The following is a 15,410-nucleotide window of genomic DNA, read 5'->3' as shown; positions in this document are numbered from 1 at the left end:
AAAGTACCAAGAAACCTACACGAGTTTGTTTTATAGACCTACAAAAACCATACAGATGGAAATGAAATTATTCCAAAGCCAGTAAGTGGAGAAATAGGCCTTTAAACAAAACTGAAGCTGTGATAGTAACCTTTAGCTGTTTATTGTTTTTAGATCCTAATATTACTTCCTAGAGGGTAGAAGCAAGGTTTTTGAGAAGTACAGTCCAAAGGAAACTCACAAGGCTCAACAAGTTGGTGAAACTTACAAGATTGCTAACTACTACCCCAAATATATGTAAGCAAAAATAATTGCTAGGCAGAAGAGGTTCTCACCAACAAAGCTGCCTGCAAGTCATGCAGTGAGCTTAAGGGACCCAGTTTTCATGGTACTCATAGGAAAGTATGCTCTTCTGTGTCTCTCAGTCACCTGTAAATAACACCAATAAAATCAGTAGTTGATAAAGCTAATAGAGAGATAGAGATAGAGATAGAGATAGAGATAGAGATAGAGATAGAGATAGAGAGAGAGAGAGAGAGAGAGAGAGAGAGAGAGAGAGAGAGATTGTGATTCTGTGATGATTTGGATAGTTTTGAATGTAGCAGGATTCAGGACATTTGTAGATTTGTCATTAATTTAAAATCTCAAGAAAATGTAAGTACAGATTTTATTTAGATATTCTGTACCTGTCAATGCTGTAGTATAGTCCATACAGTATTCTCAGTAGATATCAAATGCTCTAAACATGAGACTGCTTTTCCCTCTCTGGAGATTTGTGACACAATGGCTAGTGTGTAACCATGACCTCAGAACTTGTAAGTCCTACCTGAACCATTAATGCATGTCTCATGGTAGATCAACTAACAAAATAGATTGACATTATTTAAGGTGTTTACATAAACGTATTTTGAGGCAATCTTGGGACCAAATTTTCACAAAGTGTAATCTTCCCAGGGACTGTAATTTCCAAAACCATATATGATGTCATTTACTTAGCTATACAGTCTTCATCTATATTTATCAACCAAGTTTATCACCTGCATGGTGGACATCAGAAGAAGTTTCTCAGGAGAGAGTGTCAATGATTTCTCCAGGGGTGATGAAACACTTCTAAAAAAGGAAACATGAATACATATGTAGCATTCTCTTGGCAACAGTGATAAGAGTACATGGGGATATATTGGTACCTGTTTTATTTGCTGATCTGTGTGACACTTCACAGTCCACATTGCACATATTTAGAGCAGAAAAAAATATGTTCACCATGATTTTACTTTTCTTACTCCTGAACATTCCCCTTCTTGTGGCTAATTGTATTTATCCCAGGTGTTTTTGGAGAATGAAGCAGAATGGAAACAAGGATGGAAACTGGAGAACAGGTTGTGTCTTCTTTATTACATCAGTACAGTGGCCTGTAGAGAAGGAGTATTTCAGTGATATTTTCAATATACAGTAAGTGCTTTTATATTTTCCGTGTAAAGGTCATCATGAATATTTCTGTAAACTACTGAGAATGAGAAGCAAATCAAAGCTTTGTGTCTTTCTACTGTGTTTTCAACCTGCAAAAAAGAAAGAGCTCCAAATTCTGTCAGAGACTTAATATGATATCACTTTAAAATTTGCAGAGTATATTTTTTCTATCAAATTCACAGTTACAGGGATGGAAGCTAGCAATAAAACAAGTATGAACCTTCATCTTCCACATAAATCTCTGTTTTAGACAGTTTCCATACCACAGTAGCCAATGGTATCTTATGGAAATATTCCCTATAAATTTTGTATGATTTTATCCTAAGTGTGTTTAGGCAAATGACCATAGAGCCTGCTGATGGTCCTTCCATCACAGTATAGTTTCTAGTGGGTGTGCTGGGGCTACTAATTTTCGAGACACATCTTGCTGTTCCGAGCTTTCATATAAATATTCAATTACTTTCTTAAAGTTCCTCCATGGTGCCCATTTATGTACTGAGGCTGCAACAAAAATTTAACTAATAGATCTGTCCACTGTGAACTTCATATTTTGATCTATACAAATTCACTGACTTTAAGGTCTTACAAAGTCCAGTTTTTTTACTCTCTCTTTAAAATAAAGAAGCAATGTATGGACCTTAAGGGATACGTTTGCTTTCGTTGAAAAGTGATGTTATTACTAATAGTGATCACAACTCAATTATGAGAGAAGAACTTTTATGAACTTTTCAAGGTTTTATGAACTTCCAGCTTATTTTGTCATCTCAACCACCTTACATAGATCATTTCAATCTTTAAGGGGTGGGGACAATACAATCCAGTGCCAGATTGTCCATTTATTGATTGCAAATGTTATCTGTAAATATCTGTCAATTATAAACACTATAACCTTTTACAGAATACATACTGAACAACACAAGTATGCTCTGGCTTTGGTTTTTTCCATATATGAAATCAACAGAAACCCTGATCTTTTGCCAAATATGTCTCTAATATTTAAATTCTTAGCAGACACTTGTGATTGCGAATCCCAATTAAACAGTGTCATTCATTCGAGTTTACAAAGTCATACGATTCTGCCTAATTATATATGTGAAGAATTCACCAACTGTCTAATGGCACTTACAGGATTAAATTGGGCAACAACTGTTAAACTTCATATAATCGTAAACCACTTCATATCTCAGCAGGTAAGTATTTGTGTTTGTATGTGTGTGTGTGTGTGTGTGTGTGTGTGTGTGTGTGTGTGTGTGTGTATGTGTATTGGGGGCAGGACGGGAATTCAATCATGAAATTAAATATCTGTTAATGCCAGCATGACTTTACTAGGACTGGGCCAATCTATGTAGTTCAAGGATACTATTTTGAGACTTGACAGGGCTTCCACACTTCCTTAAGTGAAATAGAGATGAGTGAGGAAATAATAGTTGAGTTTTCTAGAACTGTGCAGAAAAATGTGTTTACAAGTTTTAAGAATTTATTGTACTTAATTCTGCTTCCTCTGTTCTAGTTCCTTCAGCTTACTTATGGACCTTTTTATCCTGTCTTGAGTGATAATGAAAAATTTCCCTGTCTTCATCAGATGTCCTCTGATGATAGATCTCTAGCCCTTGCTCTGGTCTCCTTCATAATTCATTTCAGTTGGAACTGGATAGGGTTGGCCATCTCAGACAATGATCAAGGTGTCCAATTTCTCTCTTATTTAAAAAGCGAGATGGAAAAAAGTACAGTCTGCTTTGCCTTTGTCAACATGATTCCAGTCAACCTGCATTTGTACATGTCAAGAGCTGAAATGTATTACAACCGAATCATGACATCATCAACAAATGTTGTTATCATTTATGGTGACACAGACAGTACTTTAGCTGTGAGCTTTACAATGTGGGAATCTCGAGGCATACAGAAAATATGGGTCACCACCTCAAAGTGGGATGTCACTCCTAGTACGAAAGACTTCACATTTGATAATGTATATGGGACTTTTGCTTTGGGGCAACACCATGGTGAGATTTCTGGTTTTAAAAATTTTGTCCAGACATTGAACCCTTTCAAACACTCAGATGAATTTCTGGTAACGCTGGAATGGATGCACTTCAACTGTGAAGTCTCAGATTCTACGTGTAAGACACTGAAAACCTGCTCATCTAGTCACTCATTGGAATGGCTAAAGAAGCATACTTTTGACATGGCCTTTATTGAATGGAGTTATGACATATACAATGCTGTGTATGCTTTTGCTCATGCACTCCATGAGGTGATTTTTCAACAGTTTGACACTCTGCACAAAAACAATGTCAAAGAAAATTACAGCTGCAAAAAGGTAGTGTTTCTTGTGTTAGATGATGTTTAGTGTTATCAATACCATAGTTTTAAGAGACTGTAAAATGCCCAAACCAAGTGTGCTAGAAAATATTTCCAAAATTCAAATAATTTTTACTGAGCAAGTAAATCTAGATATTGGTATAAAAATCTAATCTTAATGGAATGGATTTGAAGGCATAATGTTTCACTGTAGACCTGTGATTTTGTTACAAATTACCTGAGTATCATCATACATATTCTAATATTGAAAACATATAGTCTATCCACAAGAGTCCATTCAATGATGAATCCGTGTTCATTAATTCTCAAATACATTCTTTTCACTGAAGTGGATAGCTTTTACTAGTGATCCCTTCTCTTGCTATTCATAATCTAGGCTAGTGGAATCACTTGGTGCTGTGAGAGTACTTACACAGAAAGTATTGCTAGAATTCAGTTCATTACATTCAATGTGTGGTCATGTGTGTTAATGTATAATTACCACTGCATATTTGTATATTTCTTTGCTTTTGTATATCTGTGTAGATATCTATATCTATCTATATCTATCTATCTATCTATCTATATCTATCTATCTATCTATCTATTCACACAGATATAGATATAGTGGGAAATATATACAGAGATAGAGAGATGAGTTATTCATAGATAGTCTTGCCCTTTTGTCTGTCTGTCTATGGCAGTTAATATAAGTTTGTCTGTTTCCATTTCTGTATGGTGGATTCTGTCAATATGTGTATTCATGTGTATAATCATCAATGCATATGTCTGCATGTACCTGTGTGGTTTGTGTGTTTTTGTGTATGTTCTTTTGTGGGCCTGTGTAGCAGAGGCTTTCCTAGGGAGTTCTCTGGCCTGGCCCGGTGCAAAGGTTCAGGCAAAGGGGAGAGAGTTCCAGTAGGGAGCGGAAATTGCCTCTGCTGCCTCCACTGGGGCAGCTGCCTTTACCCCTGTGTCCAGTTCTACTACTGCCTTAGTTTCTTCAAGATGTTGCACTCATTGCTCTGCGCTGAGTCATGACAGGCTGAGCCAGTGAGAGGCCGAATAGCCATCAAGGAGTGTGGGGAAGCTCCTGAAGGCATTTTGGGAAATCAGATATCTTCCCAAGTGGCAGCATTACAGATCTCATATGATGGAGTAATTCTTGCACACATTTATTCCTTCTGGATAGGATTCTTATATACAGTTTTGGAGTGGGTCAGGATCTGGCAGCAGGTACCTCCGATTGGTCTGGTGTGAGAGCTTGGGGATAGCTTATCTACATCTGGACGGGCCTGGGCACCTTTCCTACATGACAGATAGCCAAATTCCTACTGTCCTTGAGGGTCTCCAGGGTTCAAAGCCTGTGCTCAACCAGGTACCCAACTGCTTCTCACAGCCCACTGCCCCACATTCCTTCATTTTTTGCCTGTTTGTCTGCATATGAGATCATAAATTTTTCTGTGTGTCAGTGTCACTTTGTATGGGTATCAGTACATGTCTGTCTACCTATGAATATTCCTCTGTGCACGTGTTTCTGTGTGTATGTGCCTGAGTGGTTAAGAGCACCGACTGCTCTTCCAGGGGTCCTGAGTTCAAATCCCAGCAACCACATGGTGGCTCACAACCATCTGTAATGCCATCTGATTTCCTCTTCTGGTGAGTCTGAAGACAGCGACAGTGTACTCATATACATAAAATAAATAATTCTAGATGTGTATTCTGTCTGTGTGTGTATCTGTATTTTCATGTGTATGTTTGTGAACGTATATGTATGTGTTTGTAAATAAGCTTTTAGTTCTATTATGTGTGTATCTCTATTTGGAAGCAAGTCTCTCTGCTTCATGTGTTTGTATGTTTCATATTACAAATATATATTTGCTGTATACATGCATGCTTGTACTTGATTGGTAATCTCTTCTTAGAGAACTAAAGTAATAGGAATATTATACTTTTGTATATTCCTTTACTTTCACTGAAAAATTTCACCTGTATATTGTCGATAAAATGAAACAAGAATGTATTTTCTAACTTTAAGGAAGAGAGTATACTCTATAGTATGTTGCCTGTCTTTCAGCTGTGTTCCTTTCTGAAGAAGATGTCCTTCACTAATCCTGTTGGAGACAGAGTGAATATGAACCAAAGAGACAAACTACAAGAAGAATATGACATTTTCTACATTTGGAATTTCCCACAGGGCCTTGGACTTAAAGTTAAAACAGGAATGTTCAGTTCCTATTTTCCAAGTGGCCAACAGCTACATTTATCTGAAGATAAGATAGAATGGGTAACAGGAAGTACACAGGTGAGTTCAGCCAAATTGTACAAATTTAAATTACACTGTCAAGTGTGTGCATCCAACCTTCCTTACAACTGGTGAAATAGAATTGATTGTCATGTGAGAGGTTAATTTTTAGCATCCTGTGTTTCTTTTTTTCATGGGATAGGTGACGTTTTAGTAATTCATTGAGGAATTCAAACATGCCACAGTGTATTTGTATCATATTACAACCTGTTTCATACCTTTAATATTAACTATTTTAGAAAAACAGTTTGATATTATTTCTAGTATGAGGAATATTCTATTAGTCCCATCTTACGGTAAATCCTTTTAAAGAATGTTCAAAGACTCTGGTTCTTTGTAAGGACAGAATAAATTCATCATAACTAAGTCACCAATTTTTATTATGTAAGTTTTAAGCCTGTTTAACAATTAGTCCTAAATTTCCAAAACCTCTAGCTAACCATACATTAACATTTTATGACAAATTTAGATACTCTATGAACTAGACCTTCTTTATTTTCTGCTTCTATTTTTATGTTGGTATTGGTGGTTTGTCTGCATGTGTATCTGTGCAACACCTGTATATGTAGCATATGTGGATAGCTGAAGAGTTATTCAAATCTCAGGGCATTTGCAAGAACTTCATGTCATTCAGTGGGTGGTAGAAATCATACATGGGTCTTCATGAGTAACAGTTGTTTTTGGGAATTTGGGTATGTTTTCGGGCCTGAATCATAACTTTTAAAAGATAATGTTCACTAAAGGAAACTTGTCTGGCCCCATTTATATATATAAAATAAACTAAGTATGTCATTGAATAGTCTCACAAAGGGCATTCTCTAAGTTGAGGACAGGATGGCAAGACATGAAGAAAAAGGCATAAACAGTAGACAATTCAAACTATGACAAAAATTAAACAAGAAAAAGTGAAATTCATAGGTGAACAAGGAAGTATGATTAAAAAATCAAATTTAAATAGATGGGAACAGGACAAAGAAGAGCACCCTCTAGGTATCAACAGTATACCCATTATATTGCAGCTGTACATATCCAAAATAATGTGGGAAGGGTAGGTATCTGTCTAGTTGAGGTATATAAACAGCAACTTTGAAATAGCAAGTACTCAGCTTGTGAAATAAAATAGTCCTTGAAATTTTTTTCTTAAAATTTATTGTGGAACAAGGAGCAGATATAAAAGCTGCAGGAGAAAGCCCTCATTTGTAGAAAGTCTTGCTCTAGATAACAACAGGTTCTACCAGCTTCAGTTATTTTTAAATGTAGTTAATTCTTCCATTCACTTTGCATACCAATAACCATTTACACACCCTCCTCTGCTCCTATTCCTTTTCCTATCCTTCCCTACTTTCTCATCCGCTACTCCTTCCTTCTTCAGAAAGAGGAGCCCTCTAAACCCTGACAACCAATATCAACATGCTTTGGCATATCATGTTGCACAATCACAAGGCACAGATTTATGTTCTCTTATTGGGATCAAGAGACGCAGCCCAGTAGGGGTAAATTATCCTGAAGAAAAGCAAGAGACACAGAACCCAGTATTGCTCTTAGGAGTCCCACATAAAGATCAAGCTGCACAATGGTTAAAAAGGCTTAGAGGGCCTAGGTCAGTACCGTGCATTATTTGTGATAGTTGGTTCAGTCTCTGTGAGAACTTAGCACTGAAAGTTTGTTGATTATGTAGAGTTTCTTGTGGTTTCCTTGACCTCTCTTGCTCCTACATTCCTTCTTTGCTGTCTTGTTCAGGATTCCCCAAGCTCAATCTATTATATCGGTGTGGATCTATACAATCTATACATCTACTTCCTTCAGTTCCTGAGTGATGCCTCTTTCATCTGGATATGTTAGACTCTTGCCTTCAAGTATAACAGAATATTATTGTCAGAAAGTATAACGTTTCTCGTATAGGATGCTTCTCAAGCTAGCCCAGTCATTGTTTGCCTGTTCCATCATCCTCTGCTCTATCTTTACTCCCACACAACTTTGAGCAGGATAAAGTGTAAGTCAAAGGTTTTGTAGATGGGATGTAGACTCAATCCATACCCTTGAAAATTTACCTGGTTTTTGAAGATGGACATTTCAGGATCTCTATTCTCCTTTGCGAGGAGACTTAGTTAATGTCACCCTCAGAGATTTCTGGGCTTTTCTATTGCCTTAGCTTCCTAATTTGACTCAGACATGCCAGCCACATACTAATAGTCTTTCCAAATGTTCTGTACTCTACTCTTCTACATCATTCTCTTCTGTTCTCATCCCAACACCACTCTTTTCACCCATGATATCTATTCTATTTCCCATTCTCAGGGAACTACATTGGTTTCACCGTGTGCTAACATTTTTCCGTAACTTTTTTGAGGTTTGGGGATTTTAACACACCATGAGCATTCTTAAATGAGGAGAATAATATTTATGTCTTTCAAAAATTAAGAGATATAATTGCCAATCCAGTTACTATATCCAGTGAGTTTATTTCTTATAATAAAAGAAAACATAAAAATCTTCAGAATGAACACAATTATAATAACACATAACTGATAAATAAGCACTATGAAGGACTTTAAAAGAACTCCATCACATATAAAAGTAATATGACCACAGGAGGTCAAAATAACATATAAACAACATTCAAATACCTGACAGAACAACAGCTAAAAATGTATCAAGTATTAAAATAACAACAGAACAGTAATTACCAAATAATTTTAGTATTAATTTACTGTTAGTGGTCATCTTCTCTAATTAAATATCACAGACAATGAGTTTGGTTTATTTTTTAACATAATTTTTTGACTCTTTGATAATTTCACATAATGCAGCCTGATCAAATCAAGTTTTCAGTTCTTCCATGTCTGCCTCTCCATGACAGCACCTTTCAAAAAATTAAAGTGAAAACTTCATTTTCTGTTGTTTATGTACCCACTGGAATATGGTAAAACTCTCAGTTCCTGTCCTATAAATAGAACTTAGTTGTTTCCTCCCCAAATCCCTCCAGAATTCCTCAATTGTGGATAGCTAGCATCATTTTAAGAGTTCTTTTATCCCTTCCTGTTTGAGCTGTTCTTTTTCTTGTATGGTGGGAGAAGGGTAGGGATGGGGATATCCGTAGGAGTTGTTACTTAACCCTTTTCTGTTCTTCACATCTAAGAATTTGCTAGCATTTAAATCACTGCAAAAGTCATTTCCTATCATTTTTAAAGCATCAGGAGCAAAGATAATGGGTTTCTACATGTTTATAGTGTTAGCAGAGACAAAAACCTGGGTCCTAAATGTATCAGGGCCACAGACACAGACAAGGCCCTCAAAGTCAGCACAGCCAATGTACATCAACATGGTTTCATGCTGCAGTCCAAACCATGAAAATTCCCAAGTCTTCAGTTATGCCATTTGCCAGGAAAACAATATAGATATTGATGCAGTAGGACCATGGACCAGACACAACCATCAGGAGCAGCATGGATCCTGATATCCCCTTGCCTCTTGTGGCAGTGAAGTTCACTCGGAGCAGTATGGCTCCAGGCGACAGCAGAATCCATTGACCACAGCATGATTTAAGGTAACAACCTTAGGGCATCCACATGGCCTTCAGTGGTATCATAGGTCATGGACTTCAACACAGATAGAATCAGCTGCAGGACCTCCAGCCTAGACATGCATATTGTGGCATCAGTGACTACATATACTTGCACAGGCATTAGTAAGAACACAAACCTCAGATATCAGCAAAGTCTCTGGATGCCATAGGACTACAGACCTGGATATGGACCTTGGTAGTAGTAATGACCTAAATAGCACTATGGCTAAAGATAAAAGTACAAGCCACTCACATCATCAATATTACCACTGGGGGTACAATTGGTTTATTAAAAATTAACATTTTAATCACTTGTCCTGAGGAGGCTTCATGCCCCAGAGAAGGGAGATACTAGAGGACTGAAGAGGGAGTGGGAGGATGTAGTACTCTCTTAGATGGAAAGGGGAGGCAGAAGTGGAGCAGAGTTCATACAGGGGGGAAAGGGGAGGGACATAATACAATGTAAATAAATAAAATGATTAACAACAAAAAATGGACATCCCTTTGTGGCCTCCCTGGGGGATAAAAAAACAACAACTCTCTTATACACATGTCACAGCATATCTATAAAAATGGGGGGGGCAATATAATGAAGTAGAAAAGAAGAAACAAAATTAAATTACCACCTCATTGATCATTATGATAATGCCTGAAATAAGTCTTGACTAAACATCTACCAACAGAGGTCAATGACACAACTAAAATATCAGTCCCTGTGTACAAAAGACTTCATTCCATGAATGTGAGTGTGGTTCATCATATTCATATCAGTTAAGTATAAAACATCACACAAATAAAATAAAAGATAGGACTATATTATTATTCAAAAACATTAGAGAAAATGCTCTAAATGCAGTCTAGCATCAATTCAGAACTTAAAAAAGAACAAACAAAAATCTGACAATATAGAAGAACACATGTAATAATTAACTTGTCTATGTTAAAATTATGGATGACATTGCATTACATGGACAGGAGAATCCTATAATTTCCATTAAAATAACAAAATGAGACCAAGTTTTTTAGTGGCACATGTCTTTAATCTATGTTCTTTGAATTATCAGTCAAGAGAATCTCTCTGCATTTGTGGCCTGTCAGACTTTTTCATTGACTCTACTCAAACATAGGCTGAAATGGATACTCTGCCTTAAATTAAATGAGCAGAATATGGACAAGGAAATGCATGTTATGAATTTGTCATAATATCGTCTTTAACATCTTAGTAAGTGTGAAAATGAATAATAAAAATAAATACAGTAAATGAAGGAATGTGTTGTGCACTGTTTTATATATATAAAGGAAGTTAGATCTACTAATACTACTAAGGGAGACCTTTTTTCAACAAAAACAAAAAAGGAAGAGTTGTGGTTAACCATATTTCTAAAGAACATGAGATAAATCTGTGGATAATAGACTCTGTGATGTCAGTAGGAACCAAGTAAAGGATGCAGCATTAGCTTGCAGCTGTCAGCAAAATTCCAAAGCAGCATATCATACCCATCATGAGATTTATTGTAAAACCAAGGTTTCTTAATTTAATAAATACTTAAATTAACTATAAGTAACTTAAATCTTCCTCAGGTTTTCACATCATTTGCAGGCTCTATAGTTTTTTCACCTCAGGAAACACTTCATCTTCCTGCTCACTATGCAGCAACTCAGGACCTGCTAACAACAAATGCAATAGGGCTGGTCATTTGCTGCTGTTCTTCTGCTTCCACTTAGTTTGTTAAGATTTGCTGTACTAATGTTGTTTTAGTTTGTGTTGGTTGTCTGATACTTGAGTCCTTATTTCCCCTGTTTTGTATGTCTTTTAGTCCTAATTTGCTACTGTGTTGCTGCTATTAAACCGTAACTACAAGCAAAGTGAGGATGAAAAGGTTGATTTGGCTCAAGGGTTACACCCAAGTGAAGAAAAGGCATGGATCTGGATAATGTGACTGAAACATAGTCACTCAAAAAACTCTGCTTACTGGCTTGTTCTCCATGATTTCTAATGTAACACTGGCTACAAGCAACACTGCTTACAATGGGCTGGGCTTTCCTATGCCAATTATCAATTTAAAATATGCCTCACATGTATGATAACAAGCTAGTCTGACAGAGATAATTTCTCAATTAGGATTCTCTGTGCCTTTATACACTACTATGTGTTCAGGTGACAAGAATTAACTATTGTTACTAGAGTAACAATCTTAAAACCTCTGTAGTGTTTCACACAGGATGCTAGAAGCCTTTCTTCATGAATTTCAAGGAACTGGGAAACAACTAAACTTTTCTTCAATGTTTTCCATGCACTGATGTCTATCATCATATAATGCAGTAGATAAAATCTGGTAACTTTTTGGTGTAGATAAAATTAGTTTATTAATATCACATGCTAATATATAATTATATAAGAGGTATGTAAAATTCCTGTTAGCAGCATTTGTCTACTTTTTATTAGATGCTGACTTCTGTGTGCAGTGCTGATTGTGGTCCTGGATTTAGAAAATCTGTGAAGGATGGAATGGCAGCATGCTGTTTTCATTGCAAACCCTGTCCAGAAAATGAAATTTCTAATGAGACAAGTGAGTATTTCCTGTGGGAATAAGTTCTTTACATGGATTTTCATCTTGCTCCCATATTGGAGTGGTGAAGTAGTATAAAGTGGAAATGTAAAAATGAAATACATCTTCATCCAAAGTTAGTCATTATAGGAATAGAATAATTTAAAATCTCCTTATTAAGGAAAAAAATAATTGTCCTATGTATTTGACTCCTTGAAAATTTATAGTAGATGGCATAATCTCAAGTAAATAGTTTTGGTAAGAAATCTTTAGTGCCAGTGTACTCTAGACAAGATATTTTCTAGTATTTAATGCTCTCTAAAAATATATGTAGATCAAGAATATTTAATACTTTATTCATTTTGCCTTGACATATATGCCGTTACATAAGTCTATGCATATGTTGTATGTACAGAAGCACATGGAAAATAAAATAAGGCATGTGGGTATGGGTAGACAAATCCAAGTCCTCTGTAAGATGAATAAGACAGCAAATAATAACTTATAAAATTATTATGTATTCAAATGAATATTTCCTTCCTTTAGAATATTCTGCATATTAGGTAACACTCTTTTCATCAAAAGTCAAAGTTATTTGAAATTTAGAAAACTGAGGATCACTCGACACATAATATGAAAATATGAGAGGTCTTCTATTCATTACTATTATACATAGCTCTTCTTTAAAATTTACTGCAATAGAACATGTTAAAATTTTCTTGTATTGAAAGGAGCTAGCCACAGATTTCATATGGCATTGGCACTAGCATAGCCCATGTTAGTCAAATAACTATTTAGATAGGATGAAATAAATACAAATGGCAGGCATATAATTATTCTGGTCCTTTTTGTGCCAGCCTATATAATTGAAGTGACATCAAAAAGGACATTGTGAGTAAGATGGCTTAGCAATTAAATTCTTTCCCACTAAGTATGGTGCTGTAGATTTATCTTCAGAACCCATCAAATGGTAGGAGTTAACAAACTCCTACCTTTTTTGTAATATTCATGCAGTTCGACATTAAACATACACATAGATAATTCAACAAGGCTGTTTGAAGACATATAACCTTGGTATTGTGAATCAAGCTTAAGTACTTTCCAAGAGCAATAAATTCTGCTCACAACCAATCTAAATTTCTAAGCCCATGAACAAATAACATAATAATGGCAATCCACAAATGCACTTTCTATGTAAAAGACTTCTAATCTTGGAACTACACTATCCCTTATTTCAATCATTCAATGATTCAGTGCAAAGGCAATCAGATTCCCTACACATACTATGGTGGGAATTATAGAGCTTTTTACCTTCAGTAATAGGCTTCCCACCTTTTTGTGAAAAGGTCTATGAATGTGGTATTATTACAGTCACAAGAGGCTAAAACTTGGAAAGATTTTTCAAATTAATTTTGTAGTTACAAACATCAATATTATATTTGTATAAATTTCAGGTCTCAATCTCACCCCCATGTTTCCCCTATACAAACCCAATCACTCTCATGTTAATGACACCTTCTGTTACTTTTATGTGTAAACACAACCATAAATGTTACACACCCAAGATAAATGATCACAACAATATAGTAAAATAGACAAAAGTATTTTTTGTTTTCATTTCCCTAACAATGATCAGCATTGAAATGTTATCAATTATTTCATGTAGCAGTGACCTTCAACGCATTCTCAGCACACAGACTCATATATTGCTGCACTTCTATTTCCTTAAATTAAATATCCTCTCAGTAAAATTGATGAAACTTCACTAACAATACCTTGATTTGTACATTAGATGTGGATCTGTGTGTCCAATGTCAAGAGGACCACTATGCTAACACAGAGCAGAATCACTGCATTCCTAAAGCTGTTGTATTTCTGAGCTATGAAGAACCATTGGGAATGGCACTTTCCTTAATCTCCTTGTGCTTCTCTGCATTCACCATTGTGGTTCTTGGGGTCATTGTAAAGCACCACAGTACTCCCATTGTTAAGGCCAATAACCGAACTCTCACCTACATCTTGCTTGTCTCACTCATCTTTTGTTTTCTCTGCCCCTTGCTCTTCATTGGCCATCCAAACTCAGCCACCTGCATCCTTCAACAAATCACATTTGGAGTTGTATTCACTGTTTCTGTTTCCACTGTGTTGGCCAAAACAATTACTGTCATTCTAGCATTCAAAGTCACAGCCTCACGAAGAATGATGAAGTACTTTCTTGTTTCACGGGTATCTAACTACATCATTCCCATCTGTACTCTAATTCAAGTTATTGTATGTGCAGTCTGGCTGGAAGCTTCTCCTCCTTCTGTTGATATTGATGCAAGATCAGAGCATAGTCACATCATCATTGTTTGCCACAAGGGTTCAGTCAATGCCTTTTACTATGTTCTGGGATACTTGGCGACCTTGGCTTTTGGGAGCTTCACTCTGGCTTTCTTTTCCAGAAACCTTCCTGGTGCCTTTAATGAAGCCAAATCTATAACATTCAGCATGCTGGTGTTCTGCAGTGTCTGGGTGACGTTCATCCCTGTTTACCACAGCACAAAAGGCAAGATCATGGTGGCTGTGGAGATCTTCTGCACTTTGGCCTCCAGTGCAGGGATGCTGGGATTCATCTTTATTCCCAAATGCTATACAATATTGTTTAGACCAGACCAAAATTCTTTTGAAATGATTAGGGTCAAATCATCTTCCCGTGTTCAGATTTCATAAATTCTGAAAAATAGATAGTTGGTTCATAACCACCAAATATTGGATTATATTGCCATACCTATCTGGTTTTGAAATGACTCTCACTATTTCCTCTAATGACATTGCCTAACAATTCCATGTCTACTTACATTCCCATTGTCTCCTATAATCCTCCTTAATGTTCTTAAACAATCGTCCTCTTGGAAAGAAGGAGATAATAGAATACTGATGCACTCTACGATTTAGAGGAATTCTTATAGGAGCATAGACGAGGGAGGATTATTTTTTATCAACAAGTTGTTAGAGTATTTCTGAAGATAAATTATGTCTCCGCAGATATAATTACACCCTTCTTTTGTAGAGGAACTGATTCCATACCCAGAACAAACATCAGTTATTACCAAACACCTTTAACAAGAGCTTACAAAGAACCAGGTGCTCTCTTCTGAGTTCCATATTAATTTAAGCTGTTTATGCACATAATGAGACACACAAACCCACATTCTCTCTCTCTCTCTCTCTCTCTCTCTCTCTCTCTCTCTCTCTCTCT

General features: G+C 36.2%; 1 protein-coding gene across 2 annotated transcripts; it reads left to right on the top strand.

The window, feature by feature from the left end:
• Positions 1–1,213: 1,213 nt before the first annotated feature.
• Positions 1,214–14,881, top strand: LOC114633699 (vomeronasal type-2 receptor 116-like). Of its 2 annotated transcripts, none has more exons than XM_028782306.1 (6): positions 1,214–1,431; positions 2,348–2,639; positions 2,960–3,769; positions 5,828–6,055; positions 12,067–12,190; positions 13,962–14,881. In XM_028782306.1, exons 1-6 carry the CDS (start codon positions 1,235–1,237, stop codon positions 14,879–14,881), a joined length of 2,571 nt encoding a protein of 856 aa, XP_028638139.1. In that variant the 5' UTR covers positions 1,214–1,234. The 2 variants fall into 2 exon arrangements, with proteins under 2 accessions (XP_028638139.1, XP_028638138.1); XM_028782305.1 differs by having other exon boundaries at positions 1,235–1,431; positions 2,348–2,597.
• The last annotated feature ends 529 nt before the right edge of the window (positions 14,882–15,410 follow it).

Source organism: Grammomys surdaster, unplaced genomic scaffold (genome assembly GCF_004785775.1).
Source record: "Grammomys surdaster isolate TR1022 unplaced genomic scaffold, NIH_TR_1.0 734, whole genome shotgun sequence".
Classification (NCBI taxonomy): domain Eukaryota; kingdom Metazoa; phylum Chordata; class Mammalia; order Rodentia; family Muridae; genus Grammomys; species Grammomys surdaster.
Note: the sequence above shows the minus strand (reverse complement) of the source record. Positions and strands in the feature narration are given on the sequence as shown.